Source organism: Polistes fuscatus, unplaced genomic scaffold (genome assembly GCF_010416935.1).
Source record: "Polistes fuscatus isolate 324 unplaced genomic scaffold, CU_Pfus_HIC Scaffold1, whole genome shotgun sequence".
In the NCBI taxonomy this organism is placed as follows: domain Eukaryota; kingdom Metazoa; phylum Arthropoda; class Insecta; order Hymenoptera; family Vespidae; genus Polistes; species Polistes fuscatus.
Genome location: NW_025112997.1, coordinates 6956113 through 6977895, shown reverse-complemented (window position 1 = coordinate 6977895; position 21783 = coordinate 6956113). Strand labels below are relative to the sequence as shown.

General features: G+C 27.9%; 5 protein-coding genes, 1 long non-coding RNA gene and 1 other non-coding gene across 10 annotated transcripts; 4 read left to right on the top strand and 3 right to left on the bottom strand.

Moving 5' to 3' along the window:
* Nucleotides 1–233: 233 nt before the first annotated feature.
* LOC122516164 (RNA-binding protein NOB1) lies at nucleotides 234–2882 on the bottom strand. Of its 2 annotated transcripts, none has more exons than XM_043633759.1 (7): nucleotides 2797–2882; nucleotides 2323–2517; nucleotides 2065–2197; nucleotides 1771–1979; nucleotides 1172–1631; nucleotides 762–1096; nucleotides 234–689 (listed from the first exon to the last, which is right to left on the bottom strand). In XM_043633759.1, exons 2-7 carry the CDS (start codon nucleotides 2392–2394, stop codon nucleotides 429–431), a joined length of 1470 nt encoding a protein of 489 aa, XP_043489694.1. In that variant the 5' UTR covers nucleotides 2395–2517; nucleotides 2797–2882; the 3' UTR covers nucleotides 234–428. The 2 variants fall into 2 exon arrangements, with proteins under 2 accessions (XP_043489694.1, XP_043489702.1); XM_043633767.1 differs by having other exon boundaries at nucleotides 2323–2457.
* Nucleotides 2883–2911: 29 nt separating this feature from the next.
* Nucleotides 2912–3505, top strand: LOC122516174. The gene is made up of 2 exons (XR_006303505.1): nucleotides 2912–3071; nucleotides 3159–3505. It is a non-coding gene; the product is annotated as an uncharacterized LOC122516174 (long non-coding RNA).
* A 557-nt stretch (nucleotides 3506–4062) lies between these two features.
* Trnam-cau lies at nucleotides 4063–4135 on the bottom strand. The gene has a single exon. It is a non-coding gene; the product is annotated as a tRNA-Met (tRNA).
* Nucleotides 4136–4236: 101 nt separating this feature from the next.
* On the top strand, nucleotides 4237–6007 carry LOC122516720 (ribonuclease P protein subunit p40-like). Its single transcript, XM_043634774.1, has 6 exons — nucleotides 4237–4423; nucleotides 4530–4674; nucleotides 4829–4993; nucleotides 5097–5222; nucleotides 5315–5501; nucleotides 5601–6007. The coding sequence occupies exons 1-6, from the start codon at nucleotides 4307–4309 to the stop codon at nucleotides 5938–5940; spliced, it is 1080 nt and encodes a 359-aa protein (XP_043490709.1). The 5' UTR covers nucleotides 4237–4306; the 3' UTR covers nucleotides 5941–6007.
* A 405-nt stretch (nucleotides 6008–6412) lies between these two features.
* On the bottom strand, nucleotides 6413–10939 carry LOC122516705 (kinesin-associated protein 3). Of its 3 annotated transcripts, none has more exons than XM_043634753.1 (17): nucleotides 10703–10938; nucleotides 10449–10566; nucleotides 10203–10365; nucleotides 9926–10132; nucleotides 9722–9858; nucleotides 9310–9637; nucleotides 9071–9249; nucleotides 8808–8976; nucleotides 8622–8722; nucleotides 8331–8549; nucleotides 8074–8239; nucleotides 7864–7989; nucleotides 7685–7783; nucleotides 7479–7564; nucleotides 7220–7406; nucleotides 7049–7139; nucleotides 6413–6968 (listed from the first exon to the last, which is right to left on the bottom strand). In XM_043634753.1, exons 1-17 carry the CDS (start codon nucleotides 10726–10728, stop codon nucleotides 6830–6832), a joined length of 2541 nt encoding a protein of 846 aa, XP_043490688.1. In that variant the 5' UTR covers nucleotides 10729–10938; the 3' UTR covers nucleotides 6413–6829. The 3 variants fall into 3 exon arrangements, with proteins under 3 accessions (XP_043490688.1, XP_043490678.1, XP_043490696.1); XM_043634743.1 differs by having other exon boundaries at nucleotides 7679–7783; nucleotides 10703–10937; XM_043634761.1 differs by lacking the exon at nucleotides 7864–7989 and having other exon boundaries at nucleotides 7679–7783; nucleotides 10703–10939.
* A 435-nt stretch (nucleotides 10940–11374) lies between these two features.
* On the top strand, nucleotides 11375–15019 carry LOC122522500 (N-alpha-acetyltransferase 35, NatC auxiliary subunit). Its single transcript, XM_043643724.1, has 10 exons — nucleotides 11375–11586; nucleotides 11786–11847; nucleotides 12216–12751; nucleotides 12852–13044; nucleotides 13117–13298; nucleotides 13368–13700; nucleotides 13808–14194; nucleotides 14284–14457; nucleotides 14545–14664; nucleotides 14754–15019. The coding sequence occupies exons 1-10, from the start codon at nucleotides 11528–11530 to the stop codon at nucleotides 14892–14894; spliced, it is 2187 nt and encodes a 728-aa protein (XP_043499659.1). The 5' UTR covers nucleotides 11375–11527; the 3' UTR covers nucleotides 14895–15019.
* A 1217-nt stretch (nucleotides 15020–16236) lies between these two features.
* LOC122517455 (IQ and ubiquitin-like domain-containing protein) lies at nucleotides 16237–18937 on the top strand. The gene is made up of 5 exons (XM_043635849.1): nucleotides 16237–16701; nucleotides 16810–17037; nucleotides 17224–17768; nucleotides 17852–18052; nucleotides 18248–18937. Exons 1-5 carry the CDS (start codon nucleotides 16478–16480, stop codon nucleotides 18628–18630), a joined length of 1581 nt encoding a protein of 526 aa, XP_043491784.1. The 5' UTR covers nucleotides 16237–16477; the 3' UTR covers nucleotides 18631–18937.
* The last annotated feature ends 2846 nt before the right edge of the window (nucleotides 18938–21783 follow it).

Here is a 21783-nt window from a genome sequence, read left to right as displayed (position 1 = left end):
GTATTCAACGGTGCAAAACTTTAATAGTTCATGACCAATTTACTTGAAATTTATAATTGTAACTATATAATTTCATTATTTAGGGAAGGACGTAAACATTTCATGTCATTTGGTAAACTTTCTTTTTATAAACAATTTTAATATAAAAATTATTTTTTAAATGGATTTATACCACTTTCATAATAAACGATTTATATAGAGAGAGTGCTTAATATTTGTATAAAACTATTAAATAAAACTGTAAATTTTTAATTTACACAAAAATTGGTTAATTAAATTGGATAACGTAATAGTATATGTACATTAATAGGACTCAATTATATCATATGGGTGTAAAGGAAAACAAAATTGAATTTTTAGAAAATATTAATATAAATTACATTACATTTAATACATCATATAACAAATAATAATCTATTGTTTTTAGATTATTTTCGTTTTTTCCTAGATTCATTTGGATTTTTCTTCATCCAATATTTAACACCACCATTTGATCGAATACCTAACATAGCAGATTTAGAATATACATCTCGTGTAACAAATGGAGAAAATCCTGCTATGTAGTCATCGTATAGTGGATCATTTTTGGTTCTTGCCAATTTAGAAATACGTTGTTGAGGCATAGGTTGATCCTCGCAAAGTATTGGATTATTTGCATGTTTTCCACCTTGTGGTTTTGGCAAGGAAAACTAAAAGAACAAATGAATGTTATTTATTCTTTATATCACGAATTTAGTTATTATTATAATTTGAACACATACTTTCTTCCCTTTAGCCGTAAGTGGTCTCCGTGTATTAATATGAATTTGTTGTTTGCCATTATCATCTAACGAAATAGCAACTTTTTTTAACGTTTTATTACCACAATTAGGACAAAATACTTTGGTCATTATGCTGGTAGTTTTGAAACAAGCGTAACATCTAAATATAAATGTTCGCATTTGTTTGATTACTTTTCCATCCAATGATGCTACATTCAATCCAATTTGCATTAAAACATTTTGCATTGCAAAATCCATTGTTAAACAAGCAACGGTAGCAGATTTTTCTTTAAGTATATCGGAGTCCATTTGCTTTCTTACATTTTTAATATTATCTAGAATTATTAATGTTGTAAATATGTATAATATCAATGATTTTGATATTTCTATTGAAAATAAAAAGGACTTACTTGGTGTAATCCAATCATTATCATTATTGCAGTCATCTTCAGATTCATCTGATTCTTCTAATGAATCTTTATCTTCCTCATCGGATATAGTCGCAAGAATATCATCTACGTTATGCGTATTTCCATCTTCACTCTGGATTTCCAATTGTGATGGCTCACAATTGAGATTTGAAAATTTTTCTGCCAAATCTTTTGTTTCAATATCTACATTATCGTCTACATCAGATGTAGCTGTTTCATTATCGGATACACATTCATCATCAGAAGATTTCGTAGCATCTGATGAAAGTCGATCTTTTTCATCTTCTAGACATTCATCATCACTTTTGTTTTCCTTCTCTTCTTGACCTTCTTCGTTTTCTTGAATATCAACTTCATTTACAAGAAGAGAATCAACGCATACTTCTTCCTCATTTTCTATTACATTCTTTTTATCTTTAGTTTTATTTGTTTTTTTGGACTGTAATTTATACATATATGTTAAAAATTTTTAAAGTTATATTACTTTTGGCGCGTTTGGGAAAAATTGATGAGAGTGAATTTTTAAATATTTTTTATATAATGCATGGATATATATGTACGTTTTTATACAAACTTACTTTTTTCTTTGGCATATAGAATCCGACAATAGGTTTTGAAGAGTTTTTATTATGTTTTGCACTGTTAATAGTCTTTACAATAGTCGGAGTTTCCTTTAAATGTTCTGTACCTACTTTTTCTTTTTCCAATTGATACGTAAGTGCAATTACTTTAACATCGGTGGCAGATAAACTAGTATAATCACCTGTTTTCTTTGCGAATTCAGTAACTAATGGATAATAAATCTAATTACTAAGAGGACAATATTTCAATAATAAATTTATAATGAGATTTAATAAATTTAATCTATTTACCAAATTTAATGTTCTCTGGAAAAGCACTTTGAACACTTAAATCATATGGAAGTACAACTAGCCTTCGCAACTGGCGTTTATTGGTTATCTCACTAACTACATCTTTTTCGGTTATAATATTAACACCGATATCCTAAGATAACAATAAATAATTATAAATATTATATTTATAACTTAATAAATATTTAAAGAGTAAGTATACAAAAGTTTATAAAATCTGCTATATGATTTTAGTTGAATGAAAAATATATGTATTACCTGCAGTGGTGCATTTTTAATAAAAGCACTTGTGTCCACGATCAAATATTGTATTTTATTGTTTGTTTCCATGATAAAACAGCATCAATATTATTTAAACAATTAAACCACCACGTGTTAGTTGTCCATAAAGAACTTTGGATCATAGAAATAGCAAATAAATAATAACGCACCGAGTTTAACTGATAGCGCCTTCTGTTGGGAATATATATAACTATAATATTATTCGATATTCTGTGGCCTTAAGACTGTTCATATAACGAAAAGTACGGAAGAAATATGAACTACTAGAGCAATCTCCACTATAAGAAAAATATCAGCGTATATATCAAAAGTGTCCATCGAAATGTATCAAATTAGGGTGGCACATTAGCATCAGGGTAAATTTTAAAGGAAGTGCCAAATATTATTAGAGTAGGATTGAGAAATAAACAAGGAAAGAAAACGTCTACAATTGCTACGTTCATACCATACCCTTTGTCTGCATCAGCGCCATTCTGGAAGGTTTTCGAACTATTATTTTCAGCAAAAGCTGGACACTTTTTCAAATTTTCTTTCACAAGAGATGATTCTCCTTACCTCTACCCTCAATAGTATATATTGATGGTTCTCAATTAAATGCGCCGCAGTTAAATGGTTAATAAGCCTTGCACAGTATGAAAAATTTAAATATTTCATGAGAGATATACGAAAGATGTCATAGAAATAAATCTAAAAAAAGTAACAAAAAGAATAGGTCCTGAGGAGTGGTATTATGCGTTCTAATAAGTTTATCGGGCAAGGGTTTTTAAGTCCAATTAAACTACGTGACATAACTCCTCAAATACTGATTTTAGGTATTCCATTAACCCTTAAACGGTAAGGAAATCTTCACAATTGAACCAGTTAGATAATGCTGCAGCAAGAGGGCTGGCCAACAGAAGGAAGATACCCCTCCACTTAAAGTAAGTCAATAGATAAACCTAGAGAAAGTATTTGAGAAATTACAGCACGCCGGGATTCGAACCCTGGATCTCTTGCTTTCCGAATGAACGTTCTACCACCTGAGCCAAGGAACCTATATACAATTGATTACATAAATACGTTTATGTATGATATGATTTCCTAGTATTAAATATCTTCTAAATTAAAATTGTATTATTTTATGTAAAATACTATAAATAAATAAAATAAAATATATATACATCATTTATTTAAACTTGCTTTTATCAGAAATCTTATTTTTTATTTAATAAATGTTTTTTTAATATATGTATAGATTATGAAAAATAAATTAAAAAGAATTAATTTTAATAAAAGAAGTAAATTTTTCAATTAAATATGTGTTATTCTTTTGTTTCAACAAAAAATTAAATAATGCAAAATAATAAAATGAAAAGAATTTTAGGAGATCGATTTCACAATTTCGTAAGTCAAGAGTGGTAAGCGATTTGCATATGAAGTTAAATTCAACTGTGATTTAGTAGTTATAAGCCAGAATATACCGAACCTAGAAAAATGAATTCAATTTTTTGTAAATTCTTGTATTTAAGATTTTACACTATAATTATCTAAAGAGTAATACATATTCGGAAATGTGGTGGAGATGTATAGTTGTCCTCAGCAAAGAGTGTTTAATTTTTTCGGTAGGAACGGGTTAGATGCAGAAAGGTGATGGATGGTCTTAATAATTATATAAAAACTAATTTATGTTATTGGATGGATAAAAAAATAATTTTTAAAAATATAGCAAAAAAATATTGCCTCGGGTGAGGATCGAACTCACGACCTTAAGATTATGAGACTTACGCGCTGCCTACTGCGCTACCGAGGCTTGTGACAAAATAGTCGACTTTCTAGTTTATATACAGTGATATACTATTGTATATATATAAAAATCTATTTTATATAAATATTAATGTGTGTGTGCACGCGTGCGCACGGATTGGTAAACAGAACAACGTGCTTTTAACGTTAATCAAGATACACGTAGAATTAGGTTAGAATGTTGAGTCCTGAAGTATGGAATTTTAAACCACCTAAACATTATTTCAGTGTTGAAAAATTAGATAATAAGAAAATAGTTTCTGGTACAATTACAAAGCATTATTTCAATCATGTAGTAAGTAACTGGCATCGTAATTATTCACATGTTTGTAGGTTATGTATACAAAATATATGTGTATGAAAGAAAAGTAATCAATTTGATTGATAATTTTTGTTTATAGGTTTCTTTAATACTTCCACAATCAAGTAATATACCTGATAGTGTGACGAATAGCATTTCAGATGATAGTGATTATTATAAAATTAAAGACCTTCGTGTTTCTGAATTATTGAACAAACAATTTATTGATGCATTTGTTAAAAAAGGTAACTGCTTGTTCTTACTTATATATAGTTATACTTATATATTATACGTATTTATTTTATGTATAATATTAATACGTTAATGATTATACGTATTATTTTCTCCTAGCGTTAATGCATAACATAATAATATAATAATATAATATACATTTTTCAGGAGAATTAACGCTTTTAGCAATTGGAAATAAAATCGATTTATCTAATACCATAGCTATTACTCCAAGTGGGATCTTGATAATTTCATTGATACGTGAAGATTTTTATAAACTAGGATTAGAAGGAAATGCGTCTTTTTTTGATCGTAAAACAAATACACGGAATGGTATATAATAAAAAATAATATTTTAATTTGATTTATTATTTTAATTTTCAATCGTTACAATTCTTATCTTATTTATTTTTACTTTCGATGTTTATTGTCGTAGTCGTGGAAATTGATTTAACAGCTAAACATTTCCTGCCTGGTAAGAAAAATTATGAACGTGTTAAAACAGCGTTGGAGAATCACCTTGATTTGATTTTTGATGTAATATTAATATGGGAACCACCAGGTAAATTAAATCTGCCTTTTAATGATAATAATAGCTTGATATGTAAAACATATTCATTTATAAATTAGCTATACAAGTTATTTCATTTTAAGATGAAAATCTGTGCCCGTCCTCAGTTGCTGCATGGTTTCACCAACGTGGATATAGTGTTTCACTTTGTCATCAAAAACTTTCATACAGAACTGAACATCGTGTTAATATACCTATTGTTACAGATAATTTTAATTTTAATGACGACTTTTTCGAATGGCTTGGTGTGTTTAGTATTTCCGGAGATATGTACGTATAGTTTTTAAAGTAATGTTTATTACAATATTACATACGTAACAATGTAAATTATTTATTTTTTTACATTGTTTTTTGGGTCCTTTTTATTAGAAAAAATGAAGAAATATCAGAGTATGTAAATACGTATGAATGTCCGAAACCAAATATACTTGCAGATCAAGTAAAATATCTACAATATACAGGATTTTTTTCTAGACGAAGAGCGATAAAAATTTATAATTCCGTAAAGGAATACGTATTATCGCAAAAAAATTTACCATGGTGCAGTTTACACGTACAAGGATTTTCTGATAGTCCTGTTAGTTGGGATTTGAAAGAACATACATTTTTTACAGATGGTGATAATAGTTATACTATTTTATTTAATCCCAACGCCGAGTGTATTATAAGAAAAAGTTTAAGTTCTAACAATAAATTAAGAATTGCTTGATAAATTTTCATTGTGTTAATATTCCTACCAGTCTTTTATATAGATACATATATATATATTGAGCAAAATAAATTCAATCAAAAAATAAAAAATAAAATGACAGAAATTTTAAATAATTATACATAAATAATTATCAAACTAATTTACTAACTATATATTATTGCACAAAATCATATAGCGCTATAAATAATTTATATATTCGAGGCCGTATTAAATTTATTTGCTATATCTAAAAAAATAATAGTTAAATTATAATTTATAAGCATATAAAAAATATTTGATATCGTTGACATTATTTTAAATATTCTTACATATTTCTGATAAAATCATCAATTTAATTTTACATATAAAACTCTTTGGTATTAGCTTCCTAACATTTATGTATTTTTTTTTTTACATTAAATACTTTAAAAAGATATATATATATATATAGAGTATTCTGTAATTGGTAGTACAGGACACTCTGTATATAAAAAGTTGAAATTGTATATTTTTGGGGGGAATTTTACATTTACTTCATAACATAGTAACTATTACGTTGAATAATTGCAAAACAGTAATAATAATAATAATAATAATAATAATAATAATAATAATAATAAGTAAAATAAATGACTAGTAATTGAAGAGCAATGAGAAATACGTCTAATAAATTAACAAAGAAGAAAGGCACTAGATATATATATATAGATATATATATGTATGTATAACTACGAGATCAATTAAATAAATCTTTCATATAACTTCACAATATAGTTCTTTCAATATAGAGACACATCTTTGTAGAATACTTATTCTAATATTTTGCATATAAGAAAGAACATAAGCTTTGATACATGTAGGAATCATGAGAAAATACACGTTAGTAATATATAATATTACTTTGCCCTCATATCAATACATGTGGATTATCTAAATCAGTAAATTTAACTCTGTTGTTGTAATATGAATCTTCCAAACCTGTGCCAATTGATATTCGTGATTTCGAACGTGCCATAAGTTCACCTATTTCATCGAGATCTCTATACCTAAACAAATTTTTAAAAAAATTATTTATAAAAGAGTGTTTGACTGATATTTTATTTAATAAAATATAAAGAAAGGTCACCTGCTAACTGGTCGACTGAGATTTTCAGAAGATCCCGACGAATTTTTCATCAATGAAAATCCATCGTCTGTATTATATAATGCCGAGTTACCTGTAGAAAAAAAAATATAAATTATGTAATATTATTATAAATTATATATAATATATTTAATTAATTAATTAATTAATTACCAGATGGGAACAACATAGTGTGTTTTAAAAGTTCTCCACTTAGAAACGGAGAGAGACTGTCATCTTCATCTGGTAATAATTGTGTAGCTGCATCTGCACCTATAGATTCAACCATTTCCAACCATTGTTGATTATGTGATCGAAATTTTTCTACTTTAATACGCGCTGCCCAATTTTTATCGCACATCTAAAATATTTGTATAATTTAATAATAATTGATAATTTTTTTGTAAATTTTGTCAAAGTAGAAACTACTAACAGCGATAACGTCCAAACAAGCATCGCAAACTTTTCTGATTGCTGGATTTTTATCGTGCATCAAATCTATTAAATACCCAGGTGCTTCTGTAAATTGATTGAATTATTTTTATTATAGGACTATTTGAAAATTTATTTTTATATATTCTATGATTTTTTTTTTAACTTATAACGAGTAAAGCAAAATAGATTGCTTATTACCATTACCAGTCTCGCGGATTAAATAATCTCTTGTTGAATCATGTTTAGATATTTGATAAAATACATAAATTATTTGTAAAACCATTTCATCATCCTCTTGCTTTGCTGTAACATATTTAATTTAAAAGATTATCGTTTATTATTTTAATAAAATATTACAGAATACAATAAAATTCAATAAAAACCTTTAAGCAATTCAATAAGAGACAAAAGTATATCTGCTTTACATAACAAACGAGCACAATCTTCATCGTTAGCTGCAGTACCTAAGAATATTACAACCTCAAGTACCAAATCATCTTGCGCTTTTCCTGTACAATATGTATGATTTTAAAAAATAAAATATTTTTTGATATTTAAAAGTTGTACTTATAAATTTTATTTATGATTTGTACCTGGAACTAAATTGTTGCGTATCCAAGGTATTAAATTACATCGTTGAAGAATTTGAGAGTAATCTAAATCGGATAATTCTAGATTTCCTAAAATACCGACAACTTCTATTACAAAATCTTCGGAATCTGATTGATTTACAGCCATAGCAAAGTCACCTACGAATTCCTAATAATACATATATTTATATATTAATTTTTAAGTATCTTTGTAAATATTTATAAGTAGTAATACAAAATATTTGTATCAATTAACTTACAACAAAATTCTCTTTCACTGAATCATGTTGAGAAATATTCCTAATCATTTTCATGATCAATGCGTCTTGATTTCTAAATGCTTTTTGTATGAGATTTTGTAAATGATTGTTTTCTATCATAAGTTGTGCATTTTTTGAATTTGTCGCTAAGTTTACTCCAAGTGCTATTAATTCTTGTTTCAAGTGCTCGTCTTCAAGATTTAAAATCATATCCATTACCTACGATATAATTACACATATTTCTTTTCCTTTTAAATATAAATAAAATTTATTTTCGTAACAAATACTTACCATTGGAATACAATCGGTATTTGTAAACATAGACTTGACTTTATCGTCCATACTTGCATGATATAATAATCCTAAGATGGTAGCTTTACTTTTGATGTCACCTAGAATGATAATTTATATGATAAATAAAAGAAATAATATTCTACATATTTTTGTAAAATAATTGATAAAAAATACTACACCTACCATGACTGAGTAATTTAATCAATTTGGGTAACATACCAACTCGTATCATTCTTGCTCTTAACTTAGCATCGAAAGATAAATTAAATAGTAATTTTAATGTACTTAATATAAGATCCATATTGTTGTTTTGTAGAAGTCGCGGTAGTTTCTCGACCACGTTATCTTCCGCCTATAATTATTTAAAACATATATAGGTTATTTTGTTTGGAAAATAAAAAAGGAAGACAAAAAAAATCTAATAATATCACAGACAGTAATTTTACCATTAGATCCTTGTTTTCGCGAAAAATAGATAATTTTTTTAAAAACGTAACAACCAGAATTAATAAATCAATGTTAGTTCTGTCCAATGTTTTGATCAACATACCAATGATATTTTTTTTACGCATTTTTCTTTCAACATCCATGTTTTCGGCAATATTCAATAGCAAGTAGAAAGCAACTGCAATTAAATTATTTTTGCTAATTAAATTCATTATAAGACTTTATTAATATATATTACCTCTTAATAATTGTTCCTGTTTTTTGGTTAAACTTTTAAACTTTCTACGACTTTTTTCTAGTTCATCTTTCATCTTCTTTAAATCACTTTCACTAACACTAGAATTAACTTCAACAGATCTTCTTTTGACTTCATAATCCAAAGGACCATCCGTATTCCAAATATCATCAATAATTTTAATTCTTCTATCGCATGTATCATTCGTAGTAGGAAAAAGAACCAAACCGGTAGTATTTTCAAAATGACGTCTACACTTGTCCATATCCTCCTTCCATTGATCATAACGGTTTAACTCAAAAATTATAATATCCATACAAAGAGAACCGATCTGTCCAAAAATAATACAATATCATAAATGTTACAAAACTGTTGTCAAGATGACTATGCTTCTTATTTAATTCAGTACACTTACTCTGTATTCAAGAACTATATTATGAAATTGGCTATACATCGAGAAGCAAAAAAAGATATATATAATATTAGTTGAAAGTTCTATACTGCGTCGCCAATCTTCTCGAAGAACTCTAGCCAAAGCACTCAATAATGATTCTAGAAAAAAGATATCGATATTAACAAGAATAATTTTGTATGTTCATATAATATTAATAAGAATTACCATTTTTAGTTAATTCCAAAAGATTGTCAGGTATACGGGCTAATTGTAGGATCAATGACGATCCTTTTATTTTATCTGACATCTCTTCATATAATAACTCGATGTAACTATTTATGTTACTGATGATAGCCCGTTCTGAATCAATGCTTTCTATATTCATAGAATTAGATGACGTCGGTCTTTGAAACTGAGTAGTACTGTCATTACCTATGTAAAAAAAACATATAAACAATTAATTAAAGAAATAAATAAATTACAATCAAAAAAAAAACCTTACCACTTTCATTGGTTCTACGTGTTTGAAGGTAATAAATAAGTTGTTCAACTTCGTGTAATTTGGACTCGTGTATCAGAGAACATTTATCCATAACTTCCTTTGCTAATAATGCTACGTTAGTATCAGCATTTAAACTTTTCAATCTAATTATTTTTTGACATTCCTGTAATAATAAAACATATGTAATTAAAAAATTAATTACTCTTAGGAGATAAATTAATTTCAATTATATAGAAGATATCTTACCTTACGATCTCCAAGCATAGGATCACCAAGTTCTCCTAAAATGAGTGCTTCGACGTCATAATTAATTACTAATGCTTTTTCCGTTGGGTGTACGTCCAATGTTCCAGATCTAACTTTTCTATAAATTATAATGTAAATATTAATCAGATTTAAATTATTTGATACATAAAGTGACAACTATGCAAATAAAATTTTTTAATAGATTTAATGTATTCTTGTATAATCGATATAAAGTATACAAAGTTTGTATATACCTTTTCAAAAATTTGGCTTCATCCATGTTACTCTTTTCTAATTAACCTCACAAATAATAATATAAATAATATTTTTCGTTACAATTTTAATAAATATACACATATACAACTCGCGTACTACGAATAAATTTAGTTAAAACGATCTGTCAATCTCGTAGACATTAATACCAACATTATTGATATTGATAAAATATTTTCAATAAAAGATGTTCTTTCTATTAATTTATACTGTACAATTACTGTCAAAATAAATTGTTAAACACAAATATATTTTATTTTTGTATTTATTTAACACTATAAGAGTATAATTAAGAAATATACTATATATATATATTACGTTACTCAATAGAAAAGAAGAGAATATTTTTTTCAAGTGTTGCTTCCCCTTCTTCAAATTAAAGATTGTGTGTCAATTTCATCCTAGTATTTGAGACTGCGCACAAATCTTTTCACATATAGGGCACAAAACTTGAATAAATAAATGTGCAAGTAATTATGATATTTAACTGACAATGAATCAGAAAATAAACAAAAATCCATTTTAATATTTATTTTGTATTGCAATAATTTTTATTTTAATGTAAAGCATAAAATCCAATTTTTGTTTTTACTTTTTGATAAATGTTGAAAATTTGATTAAGGGGTTTAATCAAATTAAAAAAGTATGATTTTTTAAATATTGTCATAAAATGTTTCCTAAGATGATGGTAGAGTGCGTTCTAGTTCTTCTTTACCAACTATAAAATAAGATTCTTCGTGGCCCGTGGTTTTTAGTCGAAAAAATCTTTTTTCAATTTAACAATTGGTGATGCTGTTAAGACAACAATGGCGACCATGGTGGAGGATGAAAATTCGGTTGATATGAATGAGGATAAAAAACTGCCGTAAGTTATGACAAATAAATAATAATTATTACAATTTTTTCCTACTTTTATTGTAAATTATATTTAGAAGAAATCCTTGATTGAATTTAGTATCGTGGATAACGTTTACAAGAAATAACCTAATATACAACATATTTTCAAAAGGGATGCGAGTTACACTTTTTTTTTTTTCTAATTTTTATGAATATTTGCATTGCAGATTTAATCAAGTTTCCTACAACTGGGTAGATATTACCCAAGAATTCTTCGATGCTATTACAGGTAATCAAAATAAGATGCAATATATGTGATATATATGTATATACATAAATTATGTATATTAATTAGGGCCATTTATTTTCTTTTTTTTTTTTTGCCATTATTTTTCATTTTATTATTTCATTGCTTTAAAAGTATGTTATTTAGGGAATTCTTTTTATAAAAGTATATATTTTTTATGTTACATGTTGTATGCTAGACATGAGAATTAGTTTTTTTAATTAATTAAGTGAAAAGTACAATATTAAAATTAAGTTTAAGAATAACAGTGAAGTGAAATAAATGATAAGAATCTATATGCATTTTATAATAAAATCTAAAAGCTTATAAAAAGATAATCTTTACTTATAAAGTGTTGTGCTTTTGTTTAGAGTTGGAACTGGGAGAACTCTTACACAATGAGTTCTTTGGTCTTTTTGAAGCAATGTCAGCCATCGAGATGATGGATCCTAAAATGGATGCAGGCATGCTGTGCAATCGTGGGAATAGCAAGCCTTGTACTTTCGTACAAGCTGTAGAAACGGGTGCTATTAAATTGGATAATTTAACACCCTCTGAAGTTATCGGAATAATAGATTCTACATACTCTTGCATAGTGTGTTGGTTGGAAGGACATAGCTTAGTACAGACAGTTTTTACTAATTTATATTTACATCAGCCTTCAATGATATTAGACAAACCTTTGAAAACGTTTTGTTATGCTGTATATAAAATTATCGAAGTGATCAAGGACTGCATTAACAAAGCATTAGTTTTTGAGGAAGAAGATTTTCAAAGTCTTACGTATGGATACAGATTACAACAAGATATTACTGAACAAAAAACAATATCTATGTTGAGAGAAGTGGAAGAAGAACTTCATAGAAAAAGTAGAATAAAACCAGTTGACGTCGAGTCAGAAAAAGAGGTAAGATTTTATTCTTTTCTATATGTACAAATATTTAATTAATGTCCATTGAAGTATTTCATATTTTCCAAATTAACTAGTGTTGTATTTCACTGTATAGTACAATGATGGCTTAGCGCTTTATGTGAGAATTAGATTTACCAAGATGTTCTATCAAACTTTATCGCTGATGGGACGCAAGGAACAGTTGCAACAAAATTTAGTTGATTGTCAAAGATTATTATCAAATTGTTCCGATATGATTCAAGTTATGATCAAGACAGTTAATCGTGGAGAAAAGGCAGATGAAATATGTAAGTTTATTATGCTCATTATTTATCTGCTTAATTAAATATTCTTTCTTATGAATTATTTATTTTTAATAGCCGATCATCCAAATATAATGGGTTTTGATGCTATGGTTAATCAGAGATTATTACCTCCTACCTTTCCACGATATACTAAAATAAAGCCTCGGGTTGAGGCTTTAGAATATCTAGATGAATTGTTAAATAGATTTAAAACTGTTACTAAAATCACTACTCATACCGGATTTCACGCAGCACTGGTAAGTAAGTGTTGTAATAAATGACGACGATTAATAACTTAAATGTCAAGTGAACGAATTTCTTTTTAGGACTTTTTTTTAGAATTTTCACGGAGAAGCCCATGCATATTATCTCGATCAATGTTACAAATAGTTTATCTCCCAACAACAAATCGTGTATTTGGCGTACATAATTTTGCCGATGTTTTGAAAGATGCGGCAAGAAATTTTATTGCACCACCGGTATTAATGTCTAAAAATACGTTACTTCAAAATCATCAGGTCAAGGAATATGTCGATGGTTTTTTTTCACGTTGTGTTACCTTGTTTGGAAGTTTGTTGCAATTGACTGGACATAATAGGGCTAGACAAAGGGATAAGTTAGCACATTTATTAGAAGATTTTGCAACCTTACAAGATAAGGTAATAATGCGCATTAATTCTTATTTGATTATTATATCATCTCTATTAATCTTATTTAAATGATAGATGCATTTAATCTATGTAAAGATGCGTGTGTATATTTTTAGGCTGAAAGAGTAGATGGGTACTTACGTTCAATAAAGAGTGACATCTCAAGGTCGCATTGGGCTTGCTTTGGCACATGGATTTTATATCATATGTTACGTGTAATGATTATGTATCTCTTAAGTGGTTTCGAACTAGAATTATATTCTGTACATGAATATCATTATATTTATTGGTATCTGCATGAATTTTTATATGCATGGTTAGTATCTGCAATTACAAGAGCGGATACATTTTTAAATGAACAAGAAGCACACAATGATACACATAAAGGTAGGGGAGGTAAAAAAAGTGCCAAAAATAAAAAAAAGAAATCCACACCAAGACCACATCATTTTGAAAGTTTAATATACCAAGCGATGCAAAATATTTGTGGCGGTTACTACAAAGTACGTTTTTACAGTTACGTAATGAGTTATATATATATATTTATTTTGTGTGTGTGTGTGTAATTTAAATTAAAAAATAATATTTATAGGCATTGGTCGGATTTCGTATGGATGGAAAGATTCCTCTTCCAGAAACCCAATTTGATTCAGAAAGAGTAAGATACGAACATAGATTATTGCCATTCTCTTCTCTTCGTACTCCTCCGCCGGTTCATTATCAAGAATTTTTAGAAATGACTAATGCTCAGTTGTATAAGAAAAATGTTAGTAAATATATTGATATTATTATTAATTAAGAAATTTTGTAAATATTAATCTAATTGCTATTAATTGATTGATTTATTGTTTAGAACAAAGTCACGAGCTCGACACAATATCTGGCAGGTTGTTGGCACTTTCATAGAGCTAGGAATATGCTAGAACGTGCAATATTGTTACCTTGTCCGACAACTGTTAATACCTTGGGTGAGGTAAGAAGTTTTTCCTTTTTTTAAATGAAGATCCATCAAAGTATTATAAAGTATATTATATTTTTGTTAAATTGGTTTTTATTTTACAGATCAATGATCTATTAAAAGTGGTAAAGACTAATTTCGTGGTTCTTAAATTATTGGCTGACGGACATAAAAAGGATTCGAAAGAGCCGCCAGTATTTGACTTTTCATGTCATCAACATTTTCCTTTGATTAAGCTTACTTAAATTTGTATTAAGACAGACATATTAATGTTAACTATACAGACCTAATAGACATGTTTTTATTTTATAACGGCAAAAACATGTATTTATTTTAGGTCCTATTAAATTTTTCAAAAGCTTTTTTAACATATTATACTTCGACAAAATATCTCAAAATTTTATTCGACATATTTCGACAAAAAAAAAAAAGATAGAAATGGCAGAATTTTTATTTTAAAACAAAAAATGAATATGTTCTATTTTTAATTATGTAATCCCTACAGTTTCGTAATATACAATTATATACATTTTCTGATATAAACATTTTTTTTATAAATTCTATTGCTAATAAGAAAACGATATTTGTACATAAGTTATGAAAAAATGTTTAGTATGTGTTAAAAGGAGAAAATCGATGTATGTCGCGTGCGAACGAACATGTGTATATGTATGCATACATATATGCAAGTATGTATGTATATATAAATATGTATATTTATATACACACATACAAATATATTAAATAATGTTTATAAAAGTTAAAAGCCAATGTGAAGTGTAAATATTATCATGTAGAATCAATAGTAGTAATAATGTAGATAGTGCGATAATGTTAACTATACATACTAAATAATTGAATACATCTAATTATGGCTTATAGAAAAAGTCCTCAGAAAAAAAAGATTTTATTTAAAAAATAAAGATAGCTAAAAAGGAAAGGAAAAAGTATTTCGCTGTAAACTTCAGAATCAATCTTTTTTGTGTATATACAAAGTGTCCTGTAACTGGTAGTATAAGCAGGTCTCTACCTGCTTATGTGATTCTACATGAAAAAGTAAATCGAAAATATAGAATAAAATTTGTTCACGTCAGTTTTTTTTTTTGGGAACAATAAGTTTAAAAATTTGTCGAGTACGTGTGCACTTGACTGAACTTGCAACTTTAGAAATTAATAATATCGGTCGATAAGCACAAGGATCTGACAATGAGCTGAAATTAAATCAAATGCACGCATAATTGACAAATTTTCAAACTTATTCTTTTTCGAAAAGAAAGTTTTATATGAAAAAATTTTATTTTACATTATGACTTAGTTTTTCATGTAGAATTATTCCTTGTTTGCTTGTACTACCAGTTACAGGGCACATTGTATCTTAAATGAACTGTAAATTAAAATATTATATATAATATCAATAATTTAAATGTATGTTATATATAAATTTCCTCGTTACTTGTTATAACACAAGATCTGCTCGGAGAATGCAAAATATTTTTTAAGTCGCTTTTATTTATAACATATATATATATATAAAGAAATTTGCTTCATATATATAAAATAAACATTATAAACGCATGATTTATTTTCTCTTATATATGTATTTGAAGATATCTGTATTATTTTTATTTTTAATCGTTTATTTTTAATAAGCTTGTAAAATACTAAGAATGAGCGTTTTAATGGATGGACAATCTTGCTTATCTTTTTTTTAATGAACTTATCGTCGTATGTTTAAAAAACACTGCTGCTGTTGTAGCAAAAAAAAAGACGTGCAATTGGTGTTAAAAAGTTTGGTCGTATAATAATCGTGCTAGAAATTAACGAGAGGATGGTTTTAATAACGGAAATTGAAGATCGGAAGATAGTGAAACCGTATTTAGGTGGATGGCGAAATAAAATCACCGGTGACAAATATTTAAACGCAGCATCTCAAACGGGACCACCACCTAAAAATATTTCCTGGCACGATTGCTGTAGCATCGGCGTGCAAACTGTGGAAACTAAAGATGAGACAACACAATCGTCACGCAATAAAATCACTCAGATGTGGCGGTTAGACAACATACGTAAATTAAAATATCTAACGTTTATTTTGTAATCCATGTATTTATTTGGTTTTTTTTTTTTCTTTTAATTTCGATTAATATTGTGTAAGCGTAGAACAAATTGTAACGTATCAAATGCAAAGGATAAATACATGACTGCTAAGTGTTATGTAACATACGATGAAATACAATGGCGTCTTGATCTCGATGGAAATGCGAGGATAATTCAAAAAAATTATCGAGTTTATAGACTCTTGAAATATTTAAAGAAATGCGCTAGAAAATATAGGAAAATAATGAATGAATGTAAACGGTATCAAGAAGAGAGAATTATTATGTACAGGTATACGATAACAATTTAGATAAGAAAGAAATAAAATAATTCATTAAAATTGATCATAAAGAAAAGACACTATTTATTAGTCAAACTTTTTTATTTGTATTTAGAAAAAAATATTAAGACACCATAATAATAGTATATTATTTAACAAGAAATACAACAAAAATATATTCGAAAATGTGTTCGCAGAAAAAGATACGAGCAAGAACTTTTACGAAAGATTAATCCACGAAGCAGAACAGATTTTGATATGTTGTATGAATTAATCGAACGTTGGAGACGTGATCGTACCAACGAGATAAATGCACGTTATTTCAAAGCAACACAACGTGCCGAAAATTGTTTTCTTCTCGAAAAAACCGTGAAAATGTTCAACGTTCTAGATAAATTCAAACAAAGTATAAGGGAGGAATACCAAACGAGGAAACGCGTTAAATTCTTAAGGATCAATTCTAAATCTATACAATGGCACGGATACAAATCTAAACTTATAGAAATGATCACGTTGAAAAATCAAAAAGCCCGGGAATATTTGAGTATTTACGATTCGTTAAATAAAAATAATATGACTGTGGATGATCGATTAGAATTGTTACAAATTTTAAAGAGATCACTGAAATTTCATATTTGTATTTCTGCTTTTGATTTGATTTATTTGTTGGATCAAGAGATTATGTTATTGTCACGAGGCATTCAAAATTTATCTCTCGAATATTTAAGGAAAAGAATACTTTGTAAGAATCCGATATAAAATAATCCTAAAATTCATTCTAAAATCTTTGATATTCTATAATTATGATTATTTTAATTAATATAGATGATTATTTGAAATTCGTAGCAACTTCTGCTACTTGTTTTTGTACAAATATTAGCAAGGGTTTTAAAAAAGATCCTCAATGCGAAGAATTTCGTGAACCTTTAGAGATTGAAATGATATTTTGTAGAGGCTGTAGAAGGATACTTCCTTATCACAGATTTTCACCTCACAGTGGATTGAAAAAATTAACTATTTGCACCAGTAAATGCAGTTTTAATTTTTTAATCTTAAATACACATATATACATACATACATGTATTTAACACATATTAAGTATATTAACTCTTTGCACTTTGGACATTTTTTATAGTGTGCCAATTAGTTAGACTCGATAAAGAAGTTGGAGTGCAAAGGGTTAAAGATATTAAAAACAAATTAAATATCGTTTTTTTAAAGGTTGCACGACATTGAGGGAACGAAGCTACCGTCACGTGAATTACGACCCATATATTTTTATTTTAAATCACCTTAGAGCTGAAGAAAAACGAAAAAGATGTTTTTCGGCATTGGCATTTATGATGCAACCGAGAGACGTTTATCATTTAATTAATAATATTTGGCACCGTCATTCAGCCATAAGTAAACAGAATGATATTCACCAGTTAAGATTAGTCAGATATAATAATCACATTGAATGGTCACCATGGAATTGCATTCTCTTAACCGAAGAAGAAATAGAAATTCATTATCGTATCAATGATTTAACCAAAGTCTATTCGAAAGCTTTGCTGCATCAAATATTATTGAAACATTTGACAGCGAAAAATTATTTCAAGTAATTTATTATTATATTAAAATTCCGTGCTTCCGATTCTCGCACGCGTGTCTCGTTTGAAAATGTCTTTTTTTTTATCTGTATTATCCTTTTATTCAGACGATTGAACTACTTCGACAGAAAATTTAGAGAATCCTCTCGATTTTACGTGATACAGGATAGAAAGGATTACGTGCCATTTACCAAAGGGATAGATCTCGAAGGATACGAGTTTTAACTCGTTGAAAATAATGGTCAAGATTCGCTTGATAGCTTTATTATAATATTGTTTAAATAAATTTGAAGATCTCTCACTTGTATCTCGTACAAAATTGCAGTTTTGTTCTAATTATTTATATAATGTAAGAGTTGAAGATTTTTTTTTAATCAAAAAAATTCTGGGATCCGTGACTGTTCTTAAAAAACATTTTTTGGTCATGTTTAGGACTGTTCAATTTTTCTATAATTCAGTTCAATTATATGCGAATGGATTGAAAACTTTTAAGCCTAATATTTTTTCGATCAAATTTACTTTTATTTTTTGACATAGTCTCAAAATTTGTAGAAAACAATAGACTCGAAATTCTTCAATCCAGCCCCGTATATTCTAAAGAATTAAGTTACTTCGATAACTTATCGGGGATAAGAGCAAAGGACTTTTACGCAAAACAACGACGATTTCATTTCTATTAAGAAAAGTGTGCGGTTTTTTCCTCGCTGATCGATACTTTCAATCGGGAAGAAGATACGTAAATTAAATTGCCGTCTTTGTCGAGTAGCACGTCGAATTCATTCTGCCAGAACGTCAGATCTTTTTTATTTTTTTTTGTCTAAATAAATGACACGTTTATTTTTTAACGCGTTCGTAAAATACCTTTATGAAATCGAATAATTTAGGACAGTATTTTATAAAAAAAATCTCATTAACCCATAATTTCCATTGGTATAATAATTAATAGAAACGCGTAATATATTTTTTCTCGTTCGTCGTTCGTTTTACATCAATCGCAGGTACTTCATTATTAGGATTTGAAAGCATCTTTAATTGCTATGAAAAAACTAGAAAGGATAATGAATTCATTTGACCGATCGACCAAACGCGGTTGCTGTTAGCAACGATAGATATTTAAGGATTAAAACGTTTCGAACTTCGTTCGTCTTTCTTCTTTACCACTTATCCCACGGTACTTTTAGTATTCCTCCAACTCGTAGTACATTTGCATCGTTAAGTAAATGAATTTAACACCGGTCCTTACTTCATAGAAGAGGTGTACCACTCGAAGAAATACTCTGAGAGTTATTTCTTTCGACGAAAGAAAAGAAAAGAAGAGGAAATAGAACAAAAAAGAAAAAACACATAAGAGAGAAAGAAAGAAAAAAAGGAAGGAAGGAAGGAAGGAAGGAAGGAGAAAAATTCCTGCCACCATCGAGAATTCGTTTGTTAACAATTAAAAATAAATCTATTTAATCTTTAATTATAAACCCGATCGGAGGGAGCAGGAGAAATATTTTTCAATGAGAATCGAGTAAGTACACGTTCGGTTTCAATTTTAACGAGAATCTTTTAAGAGTGTCAACTTGAATATAAAATATATATATAATATTTATATTGGATGTTTCAAAATATGTGAGTGAGTTAAATTCGGGGGTGGTTTCAGTATGTAATAAGATCTGTGATAAGTTTTTTAAAGTATGCATTGAAGTTAAAAGTGTCCACTTCGAACAGTTTCTATGAAAATCATGTAACAACGGGTGTGCAATAAAATAATGGAAATAGGGCCATATTGGGCATATGATTTATATGAAATTTTGTTTACCGAAACAACGGCCAGATATTTTGAAACATTCCGTATGTTTATTCATAGAAATAAAAGTAGAAAAATCGTTTCAGTTTGAACGTTCTCTCGACGTTCGCATGCTCGTAATATTTGCTTTTGATATTAATATTACACGTTTAATAAATATCTCGTATTAGAAGAGGTAGGTTAAACATTTTCAACTTTTATTTCGGTTTTCTTAATTAAGAAACACGAAAAATTTCAACTAAACTCTCTGGATTTTTTCTTCCTTCCTTCCTTTCTACATTTTTTAAATTTAAAATATGCGTAACACTAATGCGTGTGACACGAACGATCGAGGACGTGTTTATTATTATTTTTCCCTGCTATTATTAACATCTGTATAATTATTATATTTTTTGTTATATTCATAAAAAATATTATACTACATATATACTAACATATGGACCGTTTATTTTGAAAGTAGTGTAAGTCCATTTTCTCTTGTTTCGAGAAAATTAAAGGTTAATATATCTGTTGTCTGTTAATTTCATTTACCGACTAATTTTAAATTATACAAAATATAAAAATTTTTAAAGAAATTAAACACGAACTAGTTATACATAAAAAATTTACATTAAATTAAGCATGAATTACGTGATATCTCATTTTTTTTAAAAATGGACTTACACCACTTTCAAAATAAACGGTCCATATATATATATTTATTTATTTAAAGATATAAATTAATAAAATAAAATAGGATAAAATCGTAAGTGTCTCTACAGTCTCCCGTATCACTAATTAATAATCGTCGCATTTTACATCGTTTTTTTCACGTCATATTATTAAATTTGAAAAATAGTTACAAACATCTTGTTTGAGAGACAAACAGATTCGATTTAATAAGAAACAAGCCGAATGACGATTATTATTATACGATAAGGTATGTCAAATTTTAACAAGAATGTTTGATAGTCTATCGTTTGTATACTCGTTTTTTTTTTTTTTCCAAAAAATTTCTTCGTTACGTGCCGTATCTTAGCAACCTATCTCTCTCTCTCTCTTTTCATTTTCCATCTCTTCGTCCTTCTCAATCCATTTTCTTTGCATAGTAATTCATAATATATGAAAAGTGTTACGTCGCACGTGCATCGTGTAGAAAGTATTCTCTTGGGTAGCCTTTGTTACTCGTTTGCTACTTGCTGTTCCTAGCTTTTGCAGTATCTATATACAAGTGTCAACGGCTCGTTTCACCTTTCTCGAGAATACCACGTTATTCCTCTCCTCCTCCTCCTCCTCCTCCTCTTCCTTCTCTGCTTTCTCTTCTTTCAACTTATGGAAATTAACATCTTTCATAATTATTGTCCCCCGACTAGTCATAGCACAGTTTTTGGTTG

Coding starts and splice junctions, on each gene's coding strand:
- LOC122516720 (XM_043634774.1), top strand. CDS start 4,307: ATGTTGAGTCCTGAAGTATGGAATTTTAAACCACCTAAACATTATTTC. Junction 4,424..4,529: donor AGCATTATTTCAATCATGTA/GTAAGTAACTGG, acceptor TTTTGTTTATAG/GTTTCTTTAATACTTCCACA. Junction 5,502..5,600: donor TTTAGTATTTCCGGAGATAT/GTACGTATAGTT, acceptor CCTTTTTATTAG/AAAAAATGAAGAAATATCAG.
- LOC122516705 (XM_043634743.1), bottom strand. CDS start 10,728: ATGGATGAAGCCAAATTTTTGAAAAG. Junction 10,366..10,448: donor CTATGCTTGGAGATCGTAAG/GTAAGATATCTT, acceptor TTATTATTACAG/GAATGTCAAAAAATAATTAG. Junction 8,550..8,621: donor ATACCGATTGTATTCCAATG/GTAAGTATTTGT, acceptor ATTATATCGTAG/GTAATGGATATGATTTTAAA.
- LOC122517455 (XM_043635849.1), top strand. CDS start 16,478: ATGGTTTTAATAACGGAAATTGAAGATCGGAAGATAGTGAAACCGTAT. Junction 17,038..17,223: donor GAGAGAATTATTATGTACAG/GTATACGATAAC, acceptor ATGTGTTCGCAG/AAAAAGATACGAGCAAGAAC. Junction 17,769..17,851: donor TTTAAGGAAAAGAATACTTT/GTAAGAATCCGA, acceptor TAATTAATATAG/ATGATTATTTGAAATTCGTA.
- LOC122516164 (XM_043633759.1), bottom strand. CDS start 2,394: ATGGAAACAAACAATAAAATACAATATTTGATCGTGGACACAAGTGCT. Junction 1,632..1,770: donor TCTATATGCCAAAGAAAAAA/GTAAGTTTGTAT, acceptor TATAAATTACAG/TCCAAAAAAACAAATAAAAC. Junction 1,097..1,171: donor TAATGATTGGATTACACCAA/GTAAGTCCTTTT, acceptor TAATAATTCTAG/ATAATATTAAAAATGTAAGA.
- LOC122522500 (XM_043643724.1), top strand. CDS start 11,528: ATGGCGACCATGGTGGAGGATGAAAATTCGGTTGATATGAATGAGGAT. Junction 11,848..12,215: donor ATTCTTCGATGCTATTACAG/GTAATCAAAATA, acceptor GCTTTTGTTTAG/AGTTGGAACTGGGAGAACTC. Junction 13,045..13,116: donor AGAAAAGGCAGATGAAATAT/GTAAGTTTATTA, acceptor TATTTTTAATAG/CCGATCATCCAAATATAATG.